This window comes from Anabrus simplex, chromosome 2 (assembly GCF_040414725.1).
Source record: "Anabrus simplex isolate iqAnaSimp1 chromosome 2, ASM4041472v1, whole genome shotgun sequence".
In the NCBI taxonomy this organism is placed as follows: domain Eukaryota; kingdom Metazoa; phylum Arthropoda; class Insecta; order Orthoptera; family Tettigoniidae; genus Anabrus; species Anabrus simplex.
In genome coordinates, this window is record NC_090266.1 from 318,816,164 (window position 1) to 318,838,894 (window position 22,731).

Here is a 22,731-nt window from a genome sequence, read left to right on the forward strand (position 1 = left end):
GTTAAACATTGTAGAAGAATGTTTCATCCAGGCCAACTTCAGCCAAAGTTTCGTCAACGGGAATTTTCAGTTAGAGGAGACATGTTTCTTACTTTCGAAAATTGACATAAGTCATCTCACACTTAGTTGTTAACGTGAAGTAGAACTTGGAATCCCTAAGTTCCTTTTAGGCTTAAAAGTGTTATGTTGTGTTTTAAGAAGGAACATAATATATATATTTTTAAACTGAATTTTCAATTTGGACTTAAGTTGCTTACAATTTTTATAACTTGGCAATTCAAGATTTGGTGAAATTTTAACTCAGTATTATATTAGGCCATACTTATTTTAAATCTCAAGCCATCTAACCACTTAATATGGCCATTTTGGTCTTATGTTTTCGTATGTCTCATCCATAGAAGACATGTACTTGTTCTTTGAACATTGACACAAACTCTTTTTGTACATTGAACTTTGGTGATGCAAATTTGAACCCAGAACATCAAGTTACTATTAAGATTAAGCAGTGACTTAAGGAATGGTGTTATATTTTTATTAATTTTAAACTAGTGTTGTAAGAAGTGATCTCAGATCACGCTTCATCATTCCAATCTCAACCCATTCAATCATTCACAAAAATTCACGAAATACTTACAAATGGTTTTCGGTTATTAGATGTAGATAACCGAACTGTACTTCCCATAAATACGCCTGTTCGAGTTCTAGTTACCGCCGCTGATGTCCTCCATTCTTGAACAGTCCCAGCCCTAGGAGTAAAAGTTAATGCTACTCCAGGTCGATTAAATCAAACAAGTTTCTTTATAAATCGACCTGGACTATTTTATGGTCAATGTTCAGAAATCTGCGGAGCCAACCATAGTTTTATGCCCATTGTAATTGAAAGAATTAATATTAACTCATTTATTAAATAAATCAATAATATAATAAATTCATCATCAGATGACTGAAAGTAAGTACTGGTCTCTTAAACCATTTTATAGTAATTAACACCTACTTCTGATGAAGAAATTAGTTGATTCATAACATTAGTATGTCATACTAAAATAATTAAATACTTTAATATTTCTTTATTCCTCAAATAATACCTATAAATTGATTAATTTTATTCTTTGTGTTTTCATCCACCCTTATCTTATTCGCCATTATAAATTATTACATTTTTTTATATAATATTCCCTCACCAACAAATAAACCTTCATTAACTTCAAGTTCCATAAATTGAAAATGATAAATAATCTCTTCTCAACTTTTGACCCTACATCTAGTATTATAAATTTATCTCTCAATTGATTAAGAACATTCCTTGGACTTTTAATATTACCCTTCATCTACTGATTAATTCCCTCACGTCTCACAATTACTTTATTTTCAATTACAAACGCTCTTCATAATGAATTTAAAACTTTAATTGGACCAACTGGCCATACTGGGAGAACCTTCATCTTTATTTCATTATTCTCACTCATTTTATTTAATAATTTTCTAGGGTTATTCCCTCACATTTTCACAAGTTCTAGCCATCTAGTATTGACACTCACATTATCACTGCCCTTATGATTAGCTTTCATATTATATGGATGAATCAACCATACAACCCATATATTTGCCCACATAATCCCTCAAGGAACACCCCCAGTCCTTATACCCTTTATGATCTGTATTGAAACTATTAGAAATATTATTCGCCCAGGAACATTAGCTATTCGTTTAGCTGCTAATATAATTGCAGGTCACCTCCTTTTAACTCCTTTAGGAAATACTGGGCCTTCTTTAATTCTTTCTACACTATCTATTCTACTTATTGTTCAAATCCTTCTAATAGTGTTAGAATCAGCCGTAGCCATCATTCAGTCATATGTTTTTGCTACTTTAGCCACCCTTTATTCTAGAGAAGTAAATTATGGTAACACATTCATATCACCCTTATCATTTAGTTAACCCAAGACCTTGACCTCTAACTGGTGCTATTGGAGCAATAGCAACTACTGTAGGAATAATTAAGTGATTTCATCAATACGACAATTCCCTTTTATTTTTAGGCTTAACTTTAGTTACTCTATAATTCAATGATGACGTGATATCACACGAGAGGGAACATATCAAGGCCTTCATACTGCACCCGTCCACCTCCCGAGTCCCAGACTAGCATTTATCTCAGGGGTGTCGGTTCATTATTTAAGTCATCAAATATAAATATAACGGCATAATAGAACACGGGGATGAACGGAGCAATTTAAAATTAAAATGGGGAAGGCTCGATTGTAACTTGAATTTAAGGACTCCATGATAGGACTAGGAAGTGACTGTTAACTTTAAAAAGGGCATCATCTAACTACAATAAAAAGATTATGAGAGTGGTTTCCTTTGAAATAATTGCCAGAAGGAGCGGTTTATTACGCCATCTGACGTATGAAACTTTGATACATTTGGCAACGACATTTAAATTTCCACACATGTTACATACACAAATCACTTGCCATACCGCAAGTGGTATCAATATCTTGATGGGTTGCTTCTGAAATAAAATGACATTTTGGAGGTATAATTTACGGATCGATTCCATTTGAATCGAACCGTTGTTCAAAGATATAGCTTCCTTCTATCGGGAGCCCGAGCATAACCCATGTTACGGTCGGCTTCCCGATTTAACTAAGATGACGTACTCCGGCTATATACATTTTTCCGAGACCGGTGCTCGGACTGGGTAATGTTTCTCGTGAAATGCGAAAACTGGATTCCACGGACAGTTCCTATCTTACGATATCCAGCTGATGCCATACCACTGAATCAGCATTTATATTTTATTTACATGTGATTTGAAATGTTGCAAAGTAGCCTCAACAGACTACTGACACAGATGAGATAACGAGAAGCAGTTGGGAAATACCGTGGCAATGGCCCCCCTCGCATCGCGAGCGAAGTAAACAAACACGCAAGTATGACTGTAACATCGTCCCATGCGGAAACCGTACAAAAACGAGGTACCAAATGACTCTAATATTATCATTCTCATTATTCAAACATACGGATAGAGGGATGTTGTCACCAAATAATTAACTCCACCGTCGTCACAATATTCATGAAATTATCATCCTCGAAATTATTATTATTATTATTATTATTATTATTATTATTATTATTATTATTATTATTATTATTATTATTATTATTATTATTATTATTCAACGGTTCCTGGCACTGTCACGTTTGATTAATATCGTCATTATTCTGCGGGATGCAAACACAAATGGTTATTACAGTTATTATTATTCTATATCCCTCTTGTGATTATTATTATTATTAATGAATAGGTGACTCAAGATATTATTATTATTATTATTCACGTCACTTAAGAGGTTATTATTATTAATGGACCGGTCACTTCCGCCAAAATATATACAGATATCGGTCGCAATTACAAATATTTCACTGATCAACCAACGGCATCATTACTGTTATTATTATGACAATTATTATTATTAATCTGACCGCGATGATTTAACATCGTCCTTACATTATTATTATTATTATTATCATCGGTTGCATATTATCATTTAGATTCCCGTTTAACATCTTTATCAACGCTCATTTAATTAAGGCGGTCCAATCCTTTATCTGCAATATTTATTATTATTATTATTATTATTATCACGACATTATGATTGTCCTCGCTCGTCATTACAATGAATACAATATACGACCATTTATGTGGAATCTGAACTCTCATTATCCTTAGATCCGTTGTATCTCAACGAATAGCTGTGCAGTCTATTTATTTCGTACATGCTGTCACGGGTTCGAATGCTACCCGCTGCGTAACTCATTATTTCTCTGTGACACTGCCCGTACATTTTACACTCATATCAATATCCTAAGTGTCTCTCGTACGGAATTTATTTTCCTTCCTATCTCAATATTCCTTGATTCGTTTATTTCTCACAGAATTATCAACTGACTTATTTATTCATTTCTGACATCGTACGACCTTTTATTATCTGACTGCAGATTCTCTCACATTTTCGATCTCATTTTGATCTACGCCTTAGTTCATTCTCCACAAATAATCGTAACATCTTGAAATTATATTTACCAAAATTTGACAATCATGGTTTCGTAATATTAGTCCTACGTGTTCCGGCTAATGAATCGCAACTTTAAGACACGACATTTATACGTAAAAAAATATTGGACCGTAATTTAAACCACACGTCCATAACATGTACGGATTATTAGCACCGATCTACATTTCAATATTATTAATTGATCAAATTAAATTACCACGCACTTTCATTCCGAATTAAAAAAACGACATCCCGTCATTAAATGATTCCCGATAAACTCAACACCTGATCACATAAATTTATTATTACGCACTGCTCACTAAATATTCCAATATCACATGAATTATTATTATATCCAAATTATATTTTAAAAAATATCTTCACAAAAAAGTAGTTATATTATTTATTTATTATTATTAATAAAAAAATAATAATTTTCGCCTGTTACACGGTAGTCCACTCGTAATATGTTTAACGCATAACCCCTTTTACAAACTCGATTTATTCTGGCACTAATCAATCCCAGATATGATTTACTTGGAAATTATTATTATAATCGCTTCTCACAAATTTAACAACTTCACTTTGAAAATATGACCATATTAATTACAACAAAACACAACTGGTATGGCGAAGCTGGATTTTCCTTCAATGTCATTACATAGCTCGTTAAAATGACAAAACAGAAAAGCACATATCGGGTCTTATTTAACTACCATAACCAAAATCAAACGTAAAGAAAATTATTGACTACAAAGAAATATGAATGCATGCATGACTTAACGTACTACACTCTATATACAAATTTACATCTCCAACAAACTGAATACATAAAAGACCCGATTATTTACATTATTATTATTTACTACTGTCCGTGCTACAAATTTAGGATGGGGTCGTTAAGCGACCCATCTTGTTACAGAAGGTAACCAAGTATAATCAAATTATTCCCATTTTTCCCATCACGATAACATTTCCCAAATATTATTTACAGTTTAGTACTCATCTTAGTTATCGGTATTCCATTACAGCTTTGCAGATGAGAGGCTCCTCCGGCCCCTCTCTGCGTTTTACTCCTCCATTCTTGATGGCGTAGTTCCACAAAAGATTTCCTGGCACATTACCATTTACACTCGTATCTTAATTTCCACAAACCTTCACCATTTACAACGTTAACACTGAATACTTTAACTTTGATACAACAAATTACTATCCTAGACCCAAGAATTTAATATTTACACTCTTTAATCTTCGTCCAACTACCGCACAATGGACCTGGACACGTACGACGAGGTGTCAACTTTTACGCCCGTCGCGATACGCCCGATTCATACGGCATTCTTGACGTGTTCATGATATCGGTTCGATATAGCAAAGTACAGGCTACTATTCCCTGAAAGTACTGCTCGTCACACAGTCTGTTATGTACGTACTTACGGTGATATAATTTATACTACTCTCTTGCAGTGTAATTACTTTACATCACTGATATTCATAAATGACAAACACTGTCCTACGTTAACTATTTCTAGTTCATGTTGCTTGAGCGCGATCACATTTTACAAACACTGGCGGATGCTCGCGCCATTAAATGACTGTATGTCCGTAGAATTCTAAGTTAGCGGCGACCAACAGTTCAGCTCCCGATATTTAATTCAAGTGTACCGCGACCGTCAATTCAGCTCCCGAGATTCACTTCAAGTGTCTTGGCGAGGATCCCTTGCCCCGTATATATGGATGAAGCCTTTTTCCCGCGGATTCGTTGACGTCATACCCCTGAGGGAGGGGGTGGATTTTTAATATCGGTACTTGCACTCCGAATTGGAAGTTAAAATTTACATCAAATTAATCCACTCCGCTAGCATATCTGCTGGATTAAATATGAACTCCTGGTGATCACAGATTTAGGAGATACGGGTGGATTTAGCTCCTCACATTTCGCGCCTTCGTAAGCGTCCCTTACAACGTGGTCTTCTTTCAGCCAATGACATTCAAGCTGTCTGGTTTCCAAGAAATCCAGCCTTCAATTTATTTAATTTGCCAATAATTATTGATTATTTTTCCATGCGTGACATCTAATAAATTCATTACATCCATCCGTGTACTCACAATAATTTATTACTGAATACTTTTGTAGTTACGAAAATATCTCATCCATCATTCCTTAAGATGGTATCCCTGAGCCTTCCATTAAATTTTTACGATTGGCCGGCAAGCGGTCACGTGATTTAACTCTCCACCTGCTCGAACTTAGGCCAGCGAATGTACACGCAGCCGCTGTAATTTTCCACGAGCTCCCGGAATTTCCGTCCTGCCAAAAATATCCCAAGGTATTACTCATGTGGTGAGTTTCCTTTGTATGACTCTCCCCCTTCCTCTTTCTGACCAAGACTTATTTGTAGACTTGTATTTCCTTGTTCGCCAACTAATGAGATTCCCTGCTGTGAAGTAGCCAAATGTTGTCGTGTGAGCTAATCCGTCAGGCTCCAGTCTGTCGTCCTTCCTTCGCTCCGATTTCGACATTACGTAAACGAAATATTTTCAACTACACTTCTGTATTTCAATAAATGTACCATATATCATTTTATCAATCAAATCATGACTGACTATGGGCCTAAGTCACTCGGGTTCAATACCTTACCAGTAAGTAAGGGATTATGATGAGGTATAATTTTATTTATTATCTCTGAGGTATTTTTCTTCATCTCCTTTTTCTGAGCCTTCTTTCATAGAAGTCTTTCACCTAGTATTGAATTAGGGAGACTTTGGCCTCCTTTAGGGATCCAACCTTTTAATCCTCTCCAAATTCCCCTTCTTAATACCACTATCCTTCTCGCTTCAGGAGTAACTGTTACCTGAGCACATCATAGTTTAATAGAAGGAAACTATAGTCAAGCTACACAAAGATTATTTTTCACAATCTTATTAGGTATCTACTTTACCATTCTTCAAGCCTATGAATATATTGAAGCCCCTTTTACCATTAGTGACGCTGTATACGGATCTACCTTTTTTGTAGCAACAGGGTTCCATGGACTCCATGTCATTATTGGAACTACATTCCTATTAATCTGCTTATTACGACATTTAATATGTCATTTCTCAATTAATCATCACTTTGGATTTGAGGCCGCTGCATGATATTGACACTTTGTTGATGTAGTATGGTTATTCTTATATATTTCTATCTATTGATGGGGAAGATAATTTATTATTTATTTAGTATATAAGTACATTTGACTTCCAATTAAAAAGATTGATTAATTCAAAATAAATAATCTGAATTATATTTATCGTCTCATCATTCACAATCATTCTTACTTCAATCGTCATAACGTTGGCCTCAATCCTCTCCAAAAAAACCATTAATGACTGAGAAAAGGCTTCCCCGTTTGAATGTGGATTTGACCCTAAGAGTTCAGCCCGACTTCCCTTCTCCTTACGATTCTTCCTAATTGCTGTAATTTTCCTCATTTTTGATGTAGAAATTGCTTTACTTCTTCCTGTGATTATTATTATAAGTTGATCAAATATTCTATCGTGATCAGTTATTAGTACAATATTTTTATTAATCCTATTATTAGGATTATATCACGAATGAAATCAGGAGGCCCTAGAATGAGCACATTAGGGTTGTAGTTAACTATAACATTTGATTTGCACTCAAAAAGTATTGATCTCTCAATCTACCTTAAATAAGAAGCGATAAATTGCAATCAGTTTCGACCTGATCTTAGATGATTACATCCTTATTTATCTTAATTGAAACCAAAGTAGAGGTATATTACTGTTAATAATATTATTGAAATTTATTTCCAATTAAAGAAATGTGTTGATCAAATTAAAGCTGCTAACTTTTCATTTTAATGGTTTAATTCCATTAACATTTCTCCGTTTATATAGTTTAAAATAAAACAATACATTTTCATTGTATAAATAATATAACAGTATATTTATAAATACTTAAAAGTTAATCAACTTCCCCAACATCTTCAGTGTCATGCTCTACATAAGCTATTTAAGTATAAAATTAACATAATCAACATAATCATCCATAAGAAAAAACTAATTAAATAAATTTTAATTCTATTATTCTGTCAATTTTGAATTATCTGAGAGTATTGGACAGATTGATTATAGATTATCTGACCACCCCAATCCTCACTCCAACCTTGATCCATAGTTTTAAAAACTTGCTTCCCTAAAAATAAAGGTAGATAACTTACCCCGTAAGTTCTAATAAAAGGTATAAACCATATTGATCCTAAAAAATTAGATATCATAAATGTCTTTAATGATAGTAAATTATAAGACAAAGAATATTTAGATACTTCATATCCAAATCAACCCCCTAATACTCTTACAATCAACGCTAATAGTTTCAATGTGATTGGTAAACAGATCATAGAAGGTGATGGAAATATAACTCAACTCAATATACATCCTCCTAAAATCGCTATCATAACCAACACTAACATTCTCTTTAACATAACTCTCCCCTCATCATTTAAAGGGTGAAATGATGTAGAATTAAATTCACCTGTTATTGAATAATATACCAACCGTAAATAATAACACACAGTCAACCCTGCAGAGAAAAAATATATAAAAAAACTAAATATATTTATATAAGATAATCTTACAATTTCTAAAATTAAATCCTTGGAATAAAACCCCGCTAAAAAAGGCATACCACAAAGTGCAAGATTAGAAATATTAAAACATACAGCCGTTAGTGGCATTTGACTACAAATATTTCCTATAAACCGAATATCTTGAGAATCCTTCATATTATGAATTAATGAAACAGCACATATAAATAAAAGGGCCTTAAATAACGCATGTGTTAAAAGATGAAAAAATGCTAATTTAGGAAATCCTATAGCTAAAATTCTCATTATCAAACCTAATTGTCTTAAAGTTGATAAAGCAATGATCAAGTCAAATTCAAAATTAGCCCCTAAGCCTGCCATAAATATAGTAAGGCCAGCTATAAGTAATAAAAACTTAGATAATCAGGTATCCACAAATGCTCCATTAAACCGAATCAATAAATAAACCCCGGCTGTAACCAATGTTGATGAATGTACTAAGGCTGATACGGGTGTCGGGGCAGCTATAGCTGCTGGTAATCAAGAAGAAAATGGAATCTGAGCTCTCTTAGTTATAGCAGCCAATACCACTATAGTACTAATTAATATTATAATAAAAGAATCCTTACCAAAATCCAAGTAATATACATAATTTCAACTCCCATATGCCATTATTCACGCAATAGGTATTAATAATGCTACATCCCCAATTCGATTAGATAAAGCTGTTAAACCCGCATTATAAGATTTAACATTTTGGTAATAAATAACTAAACAATAAGAAACAAGCCCCAGTCCATCTCATCCCAACAAAATTCTAATTAAATTTGGTCTAATAATCAAGAATGTTATTGATAATACAAATATTAATACCAAAATAATAAATCGATTAATAGTCAAATCACCATGTATATATTCATCTCTGTAAAAATTACTAAAGCTGAAATAAATAATACAAACCCTATAAATAATAATGATATTCAATCAAACAAAAAGGTTATAACAATTGAACTTCTATTCAAATTTAATACTTCTCACTCAATAAAAATTACTAAATCATACATAATAAAATAGAATCCTATAATTATCAAAATTATTGCTACAATAAACAAAAATAAAAAACTTAAAAAACAAATAGACAATGACCATAAAATGGTTTAAAGTAGCTATCTACATCACTGGTATCACAAACCAACATTTTACTTTAAACTATTTACACACAATCACAATATACATAAATCTCCCTTCAATACTAAAATACTTAATGGTAATCAATGAAGCAGAAGTAAAATAAATTCACGACTATATCCTCTTGAGCAAGAATAAATTCCAGAATATGTTATATCATGTTGGCTATTAGCATATAAATATAAAGTGTATACCGCTCTAAAAAATGACAACATTAATATAACTATAGATACTCATGATCAAGCAACCAATCTATTAAATAGACTAATTTCACCTATTAAATTTAAAGAAGGAGGCGCAGCTATATTAGAAGAACTAAGGAGAAATCACCACATAGCCATTGAAGGCATAAAATTCATTAAACCCTTACTTACCAACATTCTTCGTCTTCCAAGACACTCATACGTAATATTAGCTAATGCAAATAGACCAGAAGAACATAATCCATGAGCGATTATAAGTGTATAACTTCCTCTAAACCCTCAAACACTTAATGTTATCAGGCCCCCTGAAACCGAAGAATAAGCAATTAATGCCTTTAAATCCGTTTGATATAAACATACCAAACTGACTAACACTCCGCCAACCAAACTAATAGCAACCCAAACATAATTATACTTTAATCCCAAAGAAACCATTATTGAATAAAATCGTAACAACCCATATCCCCCCAACTTTAACAATACACCTGCCAAAATTATAGATCCAGACACTGGAGCTTCCACATGTGCTTTTGGTAATCATAAATGAACGAGAAATATTGGAATTTTTACTAAAAAGGCCAAGATTAAAACCAGATAAAACATAACATTAAACAAATTTACATTTCTCAACAAGCTTAAATCCAAATTACCATAAATTCTATACACGTTAAACAACCCGACTAATAAGGGTAAAGAAGCCAACAAAGTATAAAACAACAAGTATACTCCGGCTTGTAGCCGCTCAGGTTGATACCCTCAACCTAAGATCAAAAACAAAGTAGGAATCAATCTACTTTCAAAAAACAAATAAAAAGAAAATATACTCATTCTTCTAAAAGTACAGTATAACATCAATAATAAAAACAAAACATAAATTTGAAATAATTGATTATAAAACTTAACTCGATAAACCGTCTCTCTCGCCGTAATCATTAATGCACAAATTCAAAATCTTAATAAAATAATCCCATAAGATAAAATATCTCCTCCAAAACAATAACTTAAATTACCAAAATCACCTGATAAGATGCAACCCATAAAAAATACAAAAGTTATAAAATATATCAAAGACTGAACCACCCATCAATAATCAACTAAGAAACATAGAGGGATTAAAAATACAATCATAAATATAAACTTTAACATTGTAAAACTCTAAATGTTTGAAAAAAATCGTTACCATGAGTCCGAATTATAGAAACCAACACAGATAATCCTAAAGCCCCTTCACAAACAGAAAATGTTAAAAAAAACTATACTAAAATACAATTCATAATTAAAAAAATTTAGATATAAATATAACAAGCCAAATAAACTCAACACAATAAATTCCAAGCTCAACAATATAGACAACAAATGCTTACGTTTAGAACAAGAAGTTCACACCCCTATTAAAAACACTAAAATCAAGACTCCTCAACTTATATTTATTACCATTGTTTTAGTAGTTTAATAAAAACACTGGTCTTGTAAACCAATATTAAGATTTTCTTCTAAAACTCAGAGGAAAGAAAAATTCTTTTCACTAATCCCCAAAATTAATATTTTATACTTAAACTACCCTCTGAATCTTAAATTTAAGAATTCTTGTCTTCAATCTTCTTAATAGTATAATTTTTCTACTAGCTAATCACCCCCTTGCTATGACCCTTATTATTATTGTACAAACATCCATTATCTCCATAACTGTCGGATTAATATCCTCCTCCTTTTGATTTTCCTACCTCCTATTCTTGATTTTCCTAGGAGGTATATTAGTTCTTTTTATCTACATCACCAGTTTAGCTTCTAATGAACTATTCTATACTTCTATAAAAACCTTCATCATTACTTTATTATTAATAACTCTAATTCTAATAATTTCATCAATAAGAGATCCATATTTTACCAACATACTTACCAAAAATATGGACCTTACATCAATTGATCTAATATATAACTCTTTAAATACAGAAGCCACTCCCCATTTAATTAAACTCTATAATAAACCCAACCATCTTATTACCTTAATATTGGTAAACTACTTATTCCTCACCTTAATTGTAATTGTAAAAATCACAAACATCTTTCAAGGTCCCTTACGACAAAAATTTTAATGGCCAAACCTATACGAGTATCTCACCCCCTTTTTAAAATTGCTAATAATGCCTTAGTGGACCTGCCTGCCCCCTCCAATATTTCCGCCTGATGAAACTTTGGATCCCTCCTCGGCCTTTGTTTAATAATCCAAATTGCCACGGGCCTTTTCTTAGCTATACACTATACTGCTAACGTAGATTTAGCTTTCTCTAGTGTAGCTCACATTTGTCGTGATGTCAACTACGGTTGACTCTTATGCACCTTACATGCCAATGGTGCTTCTTTCTTCTTCATCTGCCTTTACCTTCATGTAGGCCGTGGTATATATTACGGTTCATATAACTATATACACACTTGATTTACGGGTGTCGTAATTTTATTTTTAGTTATAGGAACAGCTTTTATAGGATATGTTCTCCCTTGAGGTCAAATATCTTTTTGAGGAGCAACTGTAATTACAAATCTTTTATCAACTGTTCCTTATTTAGGTATTGATTTAGTTCAATGAGTTTGGGGAGGATTCGCTGTTGATAATGCTACTCTTACTCGATTCTTCACCTTCCATTTTGTTTTACCATTCATTGTTGCTATAATAGTTATAATCCTTCTCTTATTTCTTCATCAAACAGGATCAAATAACCCTTTAGGTTTAAATAGAAACTCAGATAAAATTCCATTCCACCCTTACTTCACCTTTAAGGACATTTTTGGTTTTATCGTTATAGTGGCCATCCTACTATTATTAACTCTTCTCGAACCTTATATATTAGGAGACCCTGATAACTTTACTCCTGCTAACCCTTTAGTCACACCTGTTCATATTCAACCCGAATGGTGTTTCCTTTTTGCATATGCAATTTTACGGTCTATTCCTAATAAGCTAGGTGGAGTAATTGCACTAGTAATATCCATTGCAATTCTTCTTATTCTCCCTTTTACTGCAAATAATAAATTCCGTGGAATCCAATTTTACCCGATTAACCAAATTCTATTTTGATCTATAGTTTCTGTTGTTATCCTTTTAACATGAATTGGTGCTCGACCAGTAGAAGATCCTTATATTCTAACTGGTCAAATCCTTACCGTCCTATACTTTCTTTACTACATCTTAAATCCTTTAATTTTTTATATTTGAGATGACCTAGTAAACTAGTTATTAAGCTTATGAAAGCATATGTTTTGAAAACATAAGACAGAAGTTCAATTCTTCTATTAACTTTACTAAATAAAATCCATTAAATAAGTATAGAAAATATATAAACCCGTAATCCTAGGAAAAACAATAAAAAATTAAGTGATAAAGGCAAATAAGCCTTCCATGCTAAATATATTAATTTATCATATCGAAATCGAGGAAGAGTTCCTCGGACCCAAATAAATATAAAGGCTAAAAAAGTCAACTTTAAAAAAAAATTGATAAAACATCTCCCCCCAAAAAATTATGCAAAACAATATTCTTATAAACAAAATACTAGTATATTCAGCTAAAAAAAAATTAATGCAAATCCACCTCTTCTATATTCAACATTAAATCCCGAAACCAACTCCGACTCCCCCTCCGCAAAATCAAAAGGAGTTCGGTTAGTTTCCGCTAAACATGATGAAAATCATGCTAACATAAGGGGGAAGGTCAGAAATATAAATCACACATAACCTTGAAGACTCATAAATCTTATCAAACAATAATTATCCACCAAAAAAATAAATCTTAACAAAATCTATGCTAATCTTACTTCATAAGAGATTGTTTGAGCAACAGCCCGCAACCCTCCGAGCAATGCATAATTAGAATTAGATGACCACCCCGCAATTATTACAGTATATACTCCTAAACTTCTGCACACTAAAAAAAATAAAATCCCCAAATTAAAAGTAAATAAAGTTGTTAAAAAAGGATAAATTATTCAAGTCATTAAAGCCAAAAATAATCTAAAAACAGGAGAAAAATAATATATTAAATAATTTGATGCTACAGGATATGTTCCCTCTTTAGAAAATAATTTAATTGCATCAGCAAAGGGCTGTGGTAATCCAATAAATCCTACTTTATTAGGTCCTTTACGAATTTGAATGTAACCTAAAAGCTTCCGCTCCAATAAAGTAAGAAAAGCCACCCCAATCAATACACAAATAATCAACATAATGACCCCTAACATTCTTATTAAAATCTCTGTTAACAATACTACCTGTAATACTCTTACATTCTTGAATTCTAAATTCAATGCATTTCTCTGCCAAAGTAGTATTAACATTTATCACCTATATTAAAAATTATTTTGAATATTTGGTCCTTTCGTACTAAAATATTCATCTATTATAAAGATAGAAACCGACCTGGCTTACGCCGGTCTGAACTCAGATCATGTAAGGATTTAAAAGTCGAACAGACTTATTAATTAAACTTCTACACCTAATCATATTCCTTAATCCAACATCGAGGTCGCAATCTTTCTTGTCGATATGAACTCTCAAAAAAAATTACGCTGTTATCCCTAAGGTAACTTTATCTTATAATCACTATTAACGGATCAAATATTCATAAATCAATGTTTGTAAAACAAAGAGTTACATTTATCTTTGTGTCACCCCAACAAAATGTGGTAAAATACATATTAATAATACCACTAAACAAAATATGTACAATTCCATATAAAGATCTATAGGGTCTTCTCGTTTTTTATATTCATTTAAGCCTTTTGACTCAAAAGTTAAATTCTATTTATTACACGGAGACAGTTAATGTTTCGTCAAACCATTCATTCCAGCCTTCAATTAAAAGACTAATGATTATGCTACCTTTGCATGGTCAAAATACCGCGGCCCTTTAATTCCACTATCAAGGGGCAGGCCCGACCTTAAATACATCTCAAAAGTACATGTTTTTGATAAACAGGCGAACATTAAATTTGCCTAGTTCCTTCATATAAATTTACATTCACTAAATATCTTACACTTTTACATACTAATTTTATCATTATTACAGTTACATTCATATTATGTAACTCACTTCAATACTCAACTTAAAATTATTATAAAATTATATTGTAATAAAATAACTTATAACATTATTCAATTGATGGCTAATTTAAAGCCTACAATTCTTTACAACTCCTATAACAATTATAAACTCTATTCTAAAGCTTATCCCTTAAAATATTATATTCAATTAACAGTTAATATATTAATATAAAAACTACTATTAAATACTGAATTAAATTCATTTCTTGAAGAACCAGATATCTTAAAAACCGACTAATATTTCATTACAAATTTGTTATTCTTGATAATAATATTACATTAACCAACATAACAAATTAGCTCTTTTTAATTCGGGAAAAATAAATCTCTATTCCAATTGTAATAAACCCTGATACACAAGGTACAATATCAATTTACTTTTCTATAAATTTATTTTCAACTTTTTTCAATTTTCCTTCACAGTACTACTCCACTATAAATAAATAAATTTGTTCTATTCCTATACTAAAACGCATACAATTAATGTTATTTCAATTAAGTAAAACTTCCCTATTCATCAAATTTTAAATTGATACCTTCAAAATAATTCGAATCGCACGAACATCCTCTCAGTGTAAATGAAATGCTTTACTTTAAGCTTTATTTTGCATTCTAGATACACTTTCCAGTACATCTACTATGTTACGACTTATCTCACCTTATAATGAGAGTGACGGGCGATGTGTACATGTTTTAGAGCTAAAATCACATTATCATAATATAACAATATTACTTTCAAATCCACCTTCAAATGCACTCTCCTTTCAATGCAAGATCCATTTAAATTTTTTTATTGTAATCCATCTCTTACTTGATCATAAGCTGCACCTTGACCTGACACTTACTCTAATATGAGTTATAGAAAATTACCACTCTTGAAAAATAATCTTACGACAGCGGCATACAAACTGATTACAAAACCAAGTCGATTATAACGTGTATTATCGATTACAGGACAGATTCCTCTGAAAAGACTAAAACACCGCCAAATTCTTTGAGTTTCAAGAACATAAATATTACTACTCAAGTAACAATATTTACAATTGGAATAATAGGGTATCTAATCCTAGTTTATAATCCAATTTTCAAAGTTTCGTATACTAATATTAAACCTTAAATAAATTCAAAATTCTACCTTAAAAATTTACATTTAAGCTTATTAAAAATTTACTAACTCGTACACTAATAATGTTCACTTTAACCCTACGTATAACCGCGGCGGCTGGCACGACTTTAGCCAGCTACATATTATATTACTAATTCCAAGTCACCTTGATAAATAATATTAAATACTGCAAATATATATTTATTATTTAAGTCCATAAATCTATAATCACAAAAGTTCACATGTAAAAACATATAAAAAGTAAACAATTAAGCAAGAATAAAACTTTTTAAATTCATTATTAAACAGTGGATCAAATAATTATATCATTAATTATAACATAACATCACATAAATATTGATATACAATATAATGAACCTGTTTTGAATTGGCGTTGAATTTTTATCGCATTTTTCGCCCCTATACAATGAAAATATTCACTTATCCACAAAATAACACTTGGGACACATTCACTTAATACTAATTATTTTACATTACAAGCTTATAAGTGCTGTAATCGCCGCACCAAGGTGGCACGTAATAAATATTTAATTAGAATAATAATCACTGTAATATATTTTTTTTGTATGTATATTTCTCAGGTATATTAATATAAATGCATATTTAAAATAAATACTTTAATTTATTACCAAAAATTAAATAGATAATGAATATAGGTTATTATATACCTATATCTTAGGTATATATTATATAAACATTTATTAATATATAAATGTATTAATGTGTACTGTGCGTTGTTTTGTATGTTTATTTTAAATATGTCGATGTCTGTTTTCAAAGTTTTTTTGGCTGAAGATGACGCAGAATAAGCGATGAAACTGGTTCCATTTAATAATTAAATGTTGTAATTAATATTATAGCATTGTTTTGTATTGACTAGGTGGACCCAATATTTTGTTCCTATTTTATTCTCAGTTCAGTACAACCGAGCTTGATAGCTGCAGTCGCTTAAGTGTGGTCAGTGTCCAGTATTCGGGAGTGCAAAAAAAAAAAAAAAAAATCAGTTCAATACGGATATATAATGAAGTTTTAAAACTTGAATAAGGTTAGTGAGCTATTTAATTTCAAGGTACAGAAACTGTTACAAAAACTTGCCTCGTGGAAACGTGAGGATGGATGTAAAGCACCTTTACATCATCATGAATTTGTTTAGATTCATGTCAAATCAACGGGTAAACTCCTGTACAAATTAAGAAGTTAAGTTACATTACAAAATTTAAGATTTGCTTATCGGCGAGTTGGTCGTGTGGTTAGGGGTGCGCAGCTGTGAGCTTGAATCTGGGAGATAGTGGGTTCGAACCCCACTGTCGGCAGCCCTGAATATGGTTTTCTATGGCTTCCCGTTTTCTCACCAGGCAAATGCTGGGGGCCTTAATTAAGGCCACAGCCGCTTCCTTCTCAGTCCTGGCCCTTTCCTATCCTATCGTCGCTTTAAGACCTATCTGTGTTGGTGTGACGTAAAGCAAATAGCAAAACATAAGATTTGCTTACCCTGAGAGAAGCCAGAACTCCCTATGGAGCACAGGGTTCCCGGACAACAGATCCACTCTACATGATCTTGAAAACGGAATGAAGCTACCCTGTAACGCACTTCCCAAAGGTAGCCCACGCTGGGTGGTGCAACAGGAAATAGCATCGCAAAATTAATGACCAATGACTGCACAGGAGTTACATTTCAATTTTATTTAAGCCAGTCAAATTTAAATTTTTAATTTAATGCAGGTTATCTTGTCTTTGGACATTTATTGAAGCTTGTCTTGAGCAAGTCCCAGAAAAATTGGCATGTGTGGTACAGGGTGCCCCACAAATTCAGACTATATAATTTAATACAATTTTAAACGATCCAGAATTTACTTGAAATAGGCCAGATATAGAATCACTTGCATCACTTGCCACATATTGGTTTCAGTGACATTTACTCCACAGAGGAGCTATCACACTCCTAAAATATCTTGTCTGCACACAGCTGTTTACATGTCAAGGTGTAGAATTAGTAGTTTATTATCTAATCGATTGCTGGTGAAGGCTTCCATATAAAAGGTTGTGAAATAAATTAATTAATCATGTATAGATGAATATTATAAACCAAGACAAGAAACTTTTCATTCAGATTGACGTTCCTTGATCTGTAGGATCGTTAGTATGAAGTCTGTAAAGTATACTGTGAAAATGATGTATTTATAAAGGTTGAATGTAGCAAAGGCTTTTCAGTCTGTCAAACACATAGCAAATACAATGTAAATTAAAACACTAAAAGCATATCTGTAAAACACACACTAACATACAAAGAATGACATGTTTCGTTCTACAAGAACATCCTCAGATTCTATCAAATCACTTAAAATAAGCTTATATATGTACAGTATTGTTTACGTAGCGTAAACTTGTCAATGATAGAGAGATAAGTGATAACATGAAACAGTAATGACAAAAAATAAATTATATACAATTATAATATAGTGAAAAACTTACGTATTTATCTAGACTGCCGATGTTAAGTCTGTTGTCACCAAACACTATTTCAGGACTGTGGTCATGGAAAGTTTTTGGTGAGCCACGCTGTGCGTGGAGAGGGGAGGGCAGGACAGGGAGGGGCCTAGTAGATCGATGTGGATCTCTCCTATTGGATGATAAAATCGGGTAGACTATAGAGTGGAGAGGGGGGGGGGGGGAGAGATGTAGGGCGGAGCGGCTGGAGCGCTGTGGAACTTTCCATCAACATTGGAGGGGGGGGAAGAGATGTTATTGACCTATTTCATGTTGATTGTACCTGTATGTAATATGGATGAATGTAATTATAATTTTTTTATTATTTATAATAGGTGAATGAAGTACGGAACGGTATTATTATTATTATTATTATTATTATTATTATTATTATTATTATTATTATTATTATGAAAAAAGCAATTCACCTTCCGTCAACATTGGAGAGGGGAGAGAAGTTATTGACCTTTTCCATGCGAATGTACCTTTATGTAATATGGATGAATGCAAATTAATAATTTTTAGTTGAATAAAGTAAGGGACGTTATTATTATTATTATTATTATTATTATTATTATTATTATTATTATTATTTACGATAGAAGCAATTTAAGGAGTAGGTGTTGTCAGATATTATGTGAGTAGAGCAAATAGGGGGGAATTATTTAAATGTGTATTATTATTATTATTATTATTATTATTATTATTATTATTATTATTATTACGATAGAAGCTATTTAATGAGTAGTTGTTGTCAGATATTATGTGAGTAGAGCGAATAGGGGGGAATTATTTAAATGTGTATGCTCATTCAGGTTATTGGCATTAGTATTTTTTGCGACGTAAATTTCTATTGCTTCTTTTATATTCAAAGATTTACTTTTATTTCCGAAGTGTAAAATTTTTAGATCAGTGTTGATGTCTGTGAAATGGTGTGAACAGTCGTAGATGTGCTCCCCGAAGGCTGAATGCCGATTATATCTGATCGCGTTTTTGTGTTCTTTGTATCTTGTATGGAAATTACGTTTTGTTTGACCTATGTATGTGGCGTTGCAGTTAGGTTCTTGGCACTTGAGTTCATACACTCCTGACTTTGAGAAAGGGTCCTTTTTGTTTAAGTTGCACCTGCTGAAGTGTCTCTGTAGTGTGTTATTCGTTCGAAAAGCTACTTTTAAACCTTGTTTCTTGAAAATGTTAGCTACTTTGTATGTGTTATTGTTAACATAGTTGAGAACCACGTAGTTTTCTTTGTCGTGTGTGGTGCTTTCCCGAGGACTTTTCTTATGTTTATTTAAAAGTTTATCCACTGTGCCTGGAGGATGGTTGTTTTATTTCGCGATTTGTTTAATAATTTGCATTTCTTCATTGAAATCTGTTGTGCTCATTGGTATGGAAATAGCTCTATGTATCATTGTATTCAGTCCTGCTATTTTGTGTGTGTATGGGTGGTTCGAGTTGTTGTCAATAGTGTGTGACGTCTGAGTGGGCTTTCTGTATACCTAGTAAGATAGGTTGTCATTATTCCTGTTGATTGTGATGTCTAAATAGTTTATTTTCTTGTTATTTTCTGGTTCCATTGTGAAGCTGATGGATTTGTGTAAAGAATTTAGAGTGTTTAATAACTGGTCTGCATTAGTGACGTCATTATCATATATGCATATGACGTCATCCACAAATCTGCTCCAATGTAAGATTCCTTTTGAAAGCTGGCCCATTAAGAACATGTTTTCGAAGTTATTGAGAAAAATGTTTGCTATTATACCTGATAACGGTGAGCCCATGGCTAGCCCTTCTGTTTGGCAATAGATTTTGTCGTTAAATGCAAAGCAATTTTGGTGTAGTGTTGTTCTAAGAAGGTTAATAATTTCTTTGGTTTCTTGTAGAGAGGTGTTTTCCTTAAGAAGGTTTTCGATAATTTTAATGGATTCATCTAATGGTATGTTGGTGTACATGTTAGTGATGTCAAAGGATATCATACGTGTGCTCTCTGTTATTTTAAGTTTATTTAATTCTTTAATTAGTTCTAGGCTGTTTTTAATTGATCTGTCTCCTTTAAGTGAAATTTTCTCTTTTAGAATGATGTTCAGTTGTTTGCTTACATTGTAACTTGGCGCACCTTTAAAATTTACTATTGGTCTAATGGGACAAAGCTCTTTGTGTATTTTGGGCAGGGCTCTTAGTGTGGGGAGTTTAGGATTTTTGATTATGAGGCTTACTTTTTCTTGTTTTGTGAAAATTAAGTCTGTTTCCTTGATAGCTTGCTTTATTTGGTTTTGAAATTTATTTGTAGGGTCGCTTGTAATTCTTGAATACCGTTGTTGTTGATGAATTCTATTGTTTTTTCTATGTATTCGTCTTTCTTCATTATGACTGTTGTGTTACCTTTATCCGCTTTCGTGCTTTAACAAATTTATAAAGGTTGTTCATTTTGTGTCCCCAGACACGTATGATTGCTGTATTATACCAATATAAATGGTCCGTTATTGGACATTATAAATTTTCCAGCTAACTCATTCCTGGTTGCCAGCGTTTTGCCCTCGTGTGCTAGGCTGGGCTCATCAGTTGGTACCTAGCACACCTACCAAGATGCATGGCTAGTGCATACCGTGGAGGCCACTGCGTAGGCTAATTGTAGCCACTGGCAGTGCCAATGCACTATGAGACACTGTCTCACTACAAAAAATTGATGCCTGCTTGGCCATCAGATGATACAGATGTTGATTCCCATTGGGAATCTGTAATATTTGTTCCGAATGAGTAAATTTATAATACCAATATAAATTTATATTTATTTATTTATTTATTTATTTATTTATTTATTTATTTATTTATTTATTTATTTATTTATTTATTTATTTATTTATTTATTTATTTATTTATTTATTTATTTATTTATTTATTTATTTATTTTTATTTATATTATAAACTTACTCATTCGGAACAAATATTACAGATTCCCAATGGGAATCAACATCTGTATCATGATTGCTGTATTGTCGCTTTATGTGAAGTTAATTTTTAAACGTTTTTGCATTTAGAACCTTTTGAATTACTTTTAAGTTTCATTAAATATTGAAGTCCTACATATTAATTCTTTGTATTGATTGGGTCCTACCACCGTGTGTTTCATCTGTCTTGTTCAGCTGCCATTGTTCCTTATTTCTTGGATAATATTGTGTAGTGGACACATTGTCTGTAACTTATCTATTCCTTTGTTGACAGAATTGGATGTGGTGCGCATGTTCCACTGCAAGAAACTACGTTATGTATGGGATCCTGTTAGCAGTGAATTCCATAAACTTCATGGTTTGGACAAGCAAGTGAGCACTATGGCATTGCACCAGCAAAAGGGTTTAAGTGCACATGAACAATTCCTTCGCAGGGTAGTTTATGGTGCCAATGAAATTATTGTCCCAGTTCGAGGAATATTGGCCTTACTCTTCCTGGAGGTGCTGAACCCTTTTTACGTGTTCCAGTTTTTCTCGTTCTGCCTGTGGTTTGCTGATGATTATATGTACTATGCCATGGCTATCTTGGCCATGTCTATATTTGGTGTTACAATGGCCATTATTCAGACAAGAAAGGTGAGATATGTAAATGTAGTTTTTCTAATAAATAATGTTGAATGTTTAAAACATGTTAATTTAAGTACAGTAAAAGTATCAGGAAAAAAAAGAGGGTTAATCGACATACAATAGCTGCAGTGACCATCAACTAAGAGTTTACAGCAAACTCAGGCAAGGTGCATATAGTGAGCTGTTGGAAAGGAGGTGGAGGGATGAGCAAGGAGCTACTTGGCGGGAGACAACAGCTTCTTTGTCACATCTTCTGTCCTGTAAATCTCGGTCGTTTGTAGAGCTCTTTACGTAGGCTAGTGAGACATGTGATTTACGTGACACGCTTGGTGATTGTGATTATGATGTGCACAGTAACAATTACCTATCTTGGTTAAGTACTCCATTGAGCAAAGTGTTTAT

At 32.4% G+C, this 22,731-nt stretch overlaps 1 protein-coding gene and 1 pseudogene across 1 annotated transcript in view; one reads left to right on the top strand and one right to left on the bottom strand.

Moving 5' to 3' along the window:
- Positions 1-22,731, top strand: part of anne (anne boleyn) — a 382,933-nt gene that overhangs the window by 148,297 nt on the left and 211,905 nt on the right. The window contains exon 6 of the mRNA XM_067140654.2: positions 21,977-22,338. Within this exon, the coding sequence (XP_066996755.2) occupies positions 21,977-22,338 (362 nt within the window). The remainder of the gene's footprint in view (positions 1-21,976; positions 22,339-22,731) is intronic.
- On the bottom strand, positions 8,060-9,801 carry LOC136864845 (NADH-ubiquinone oxidoreductase chain 5-like; annotated as a pseudogene).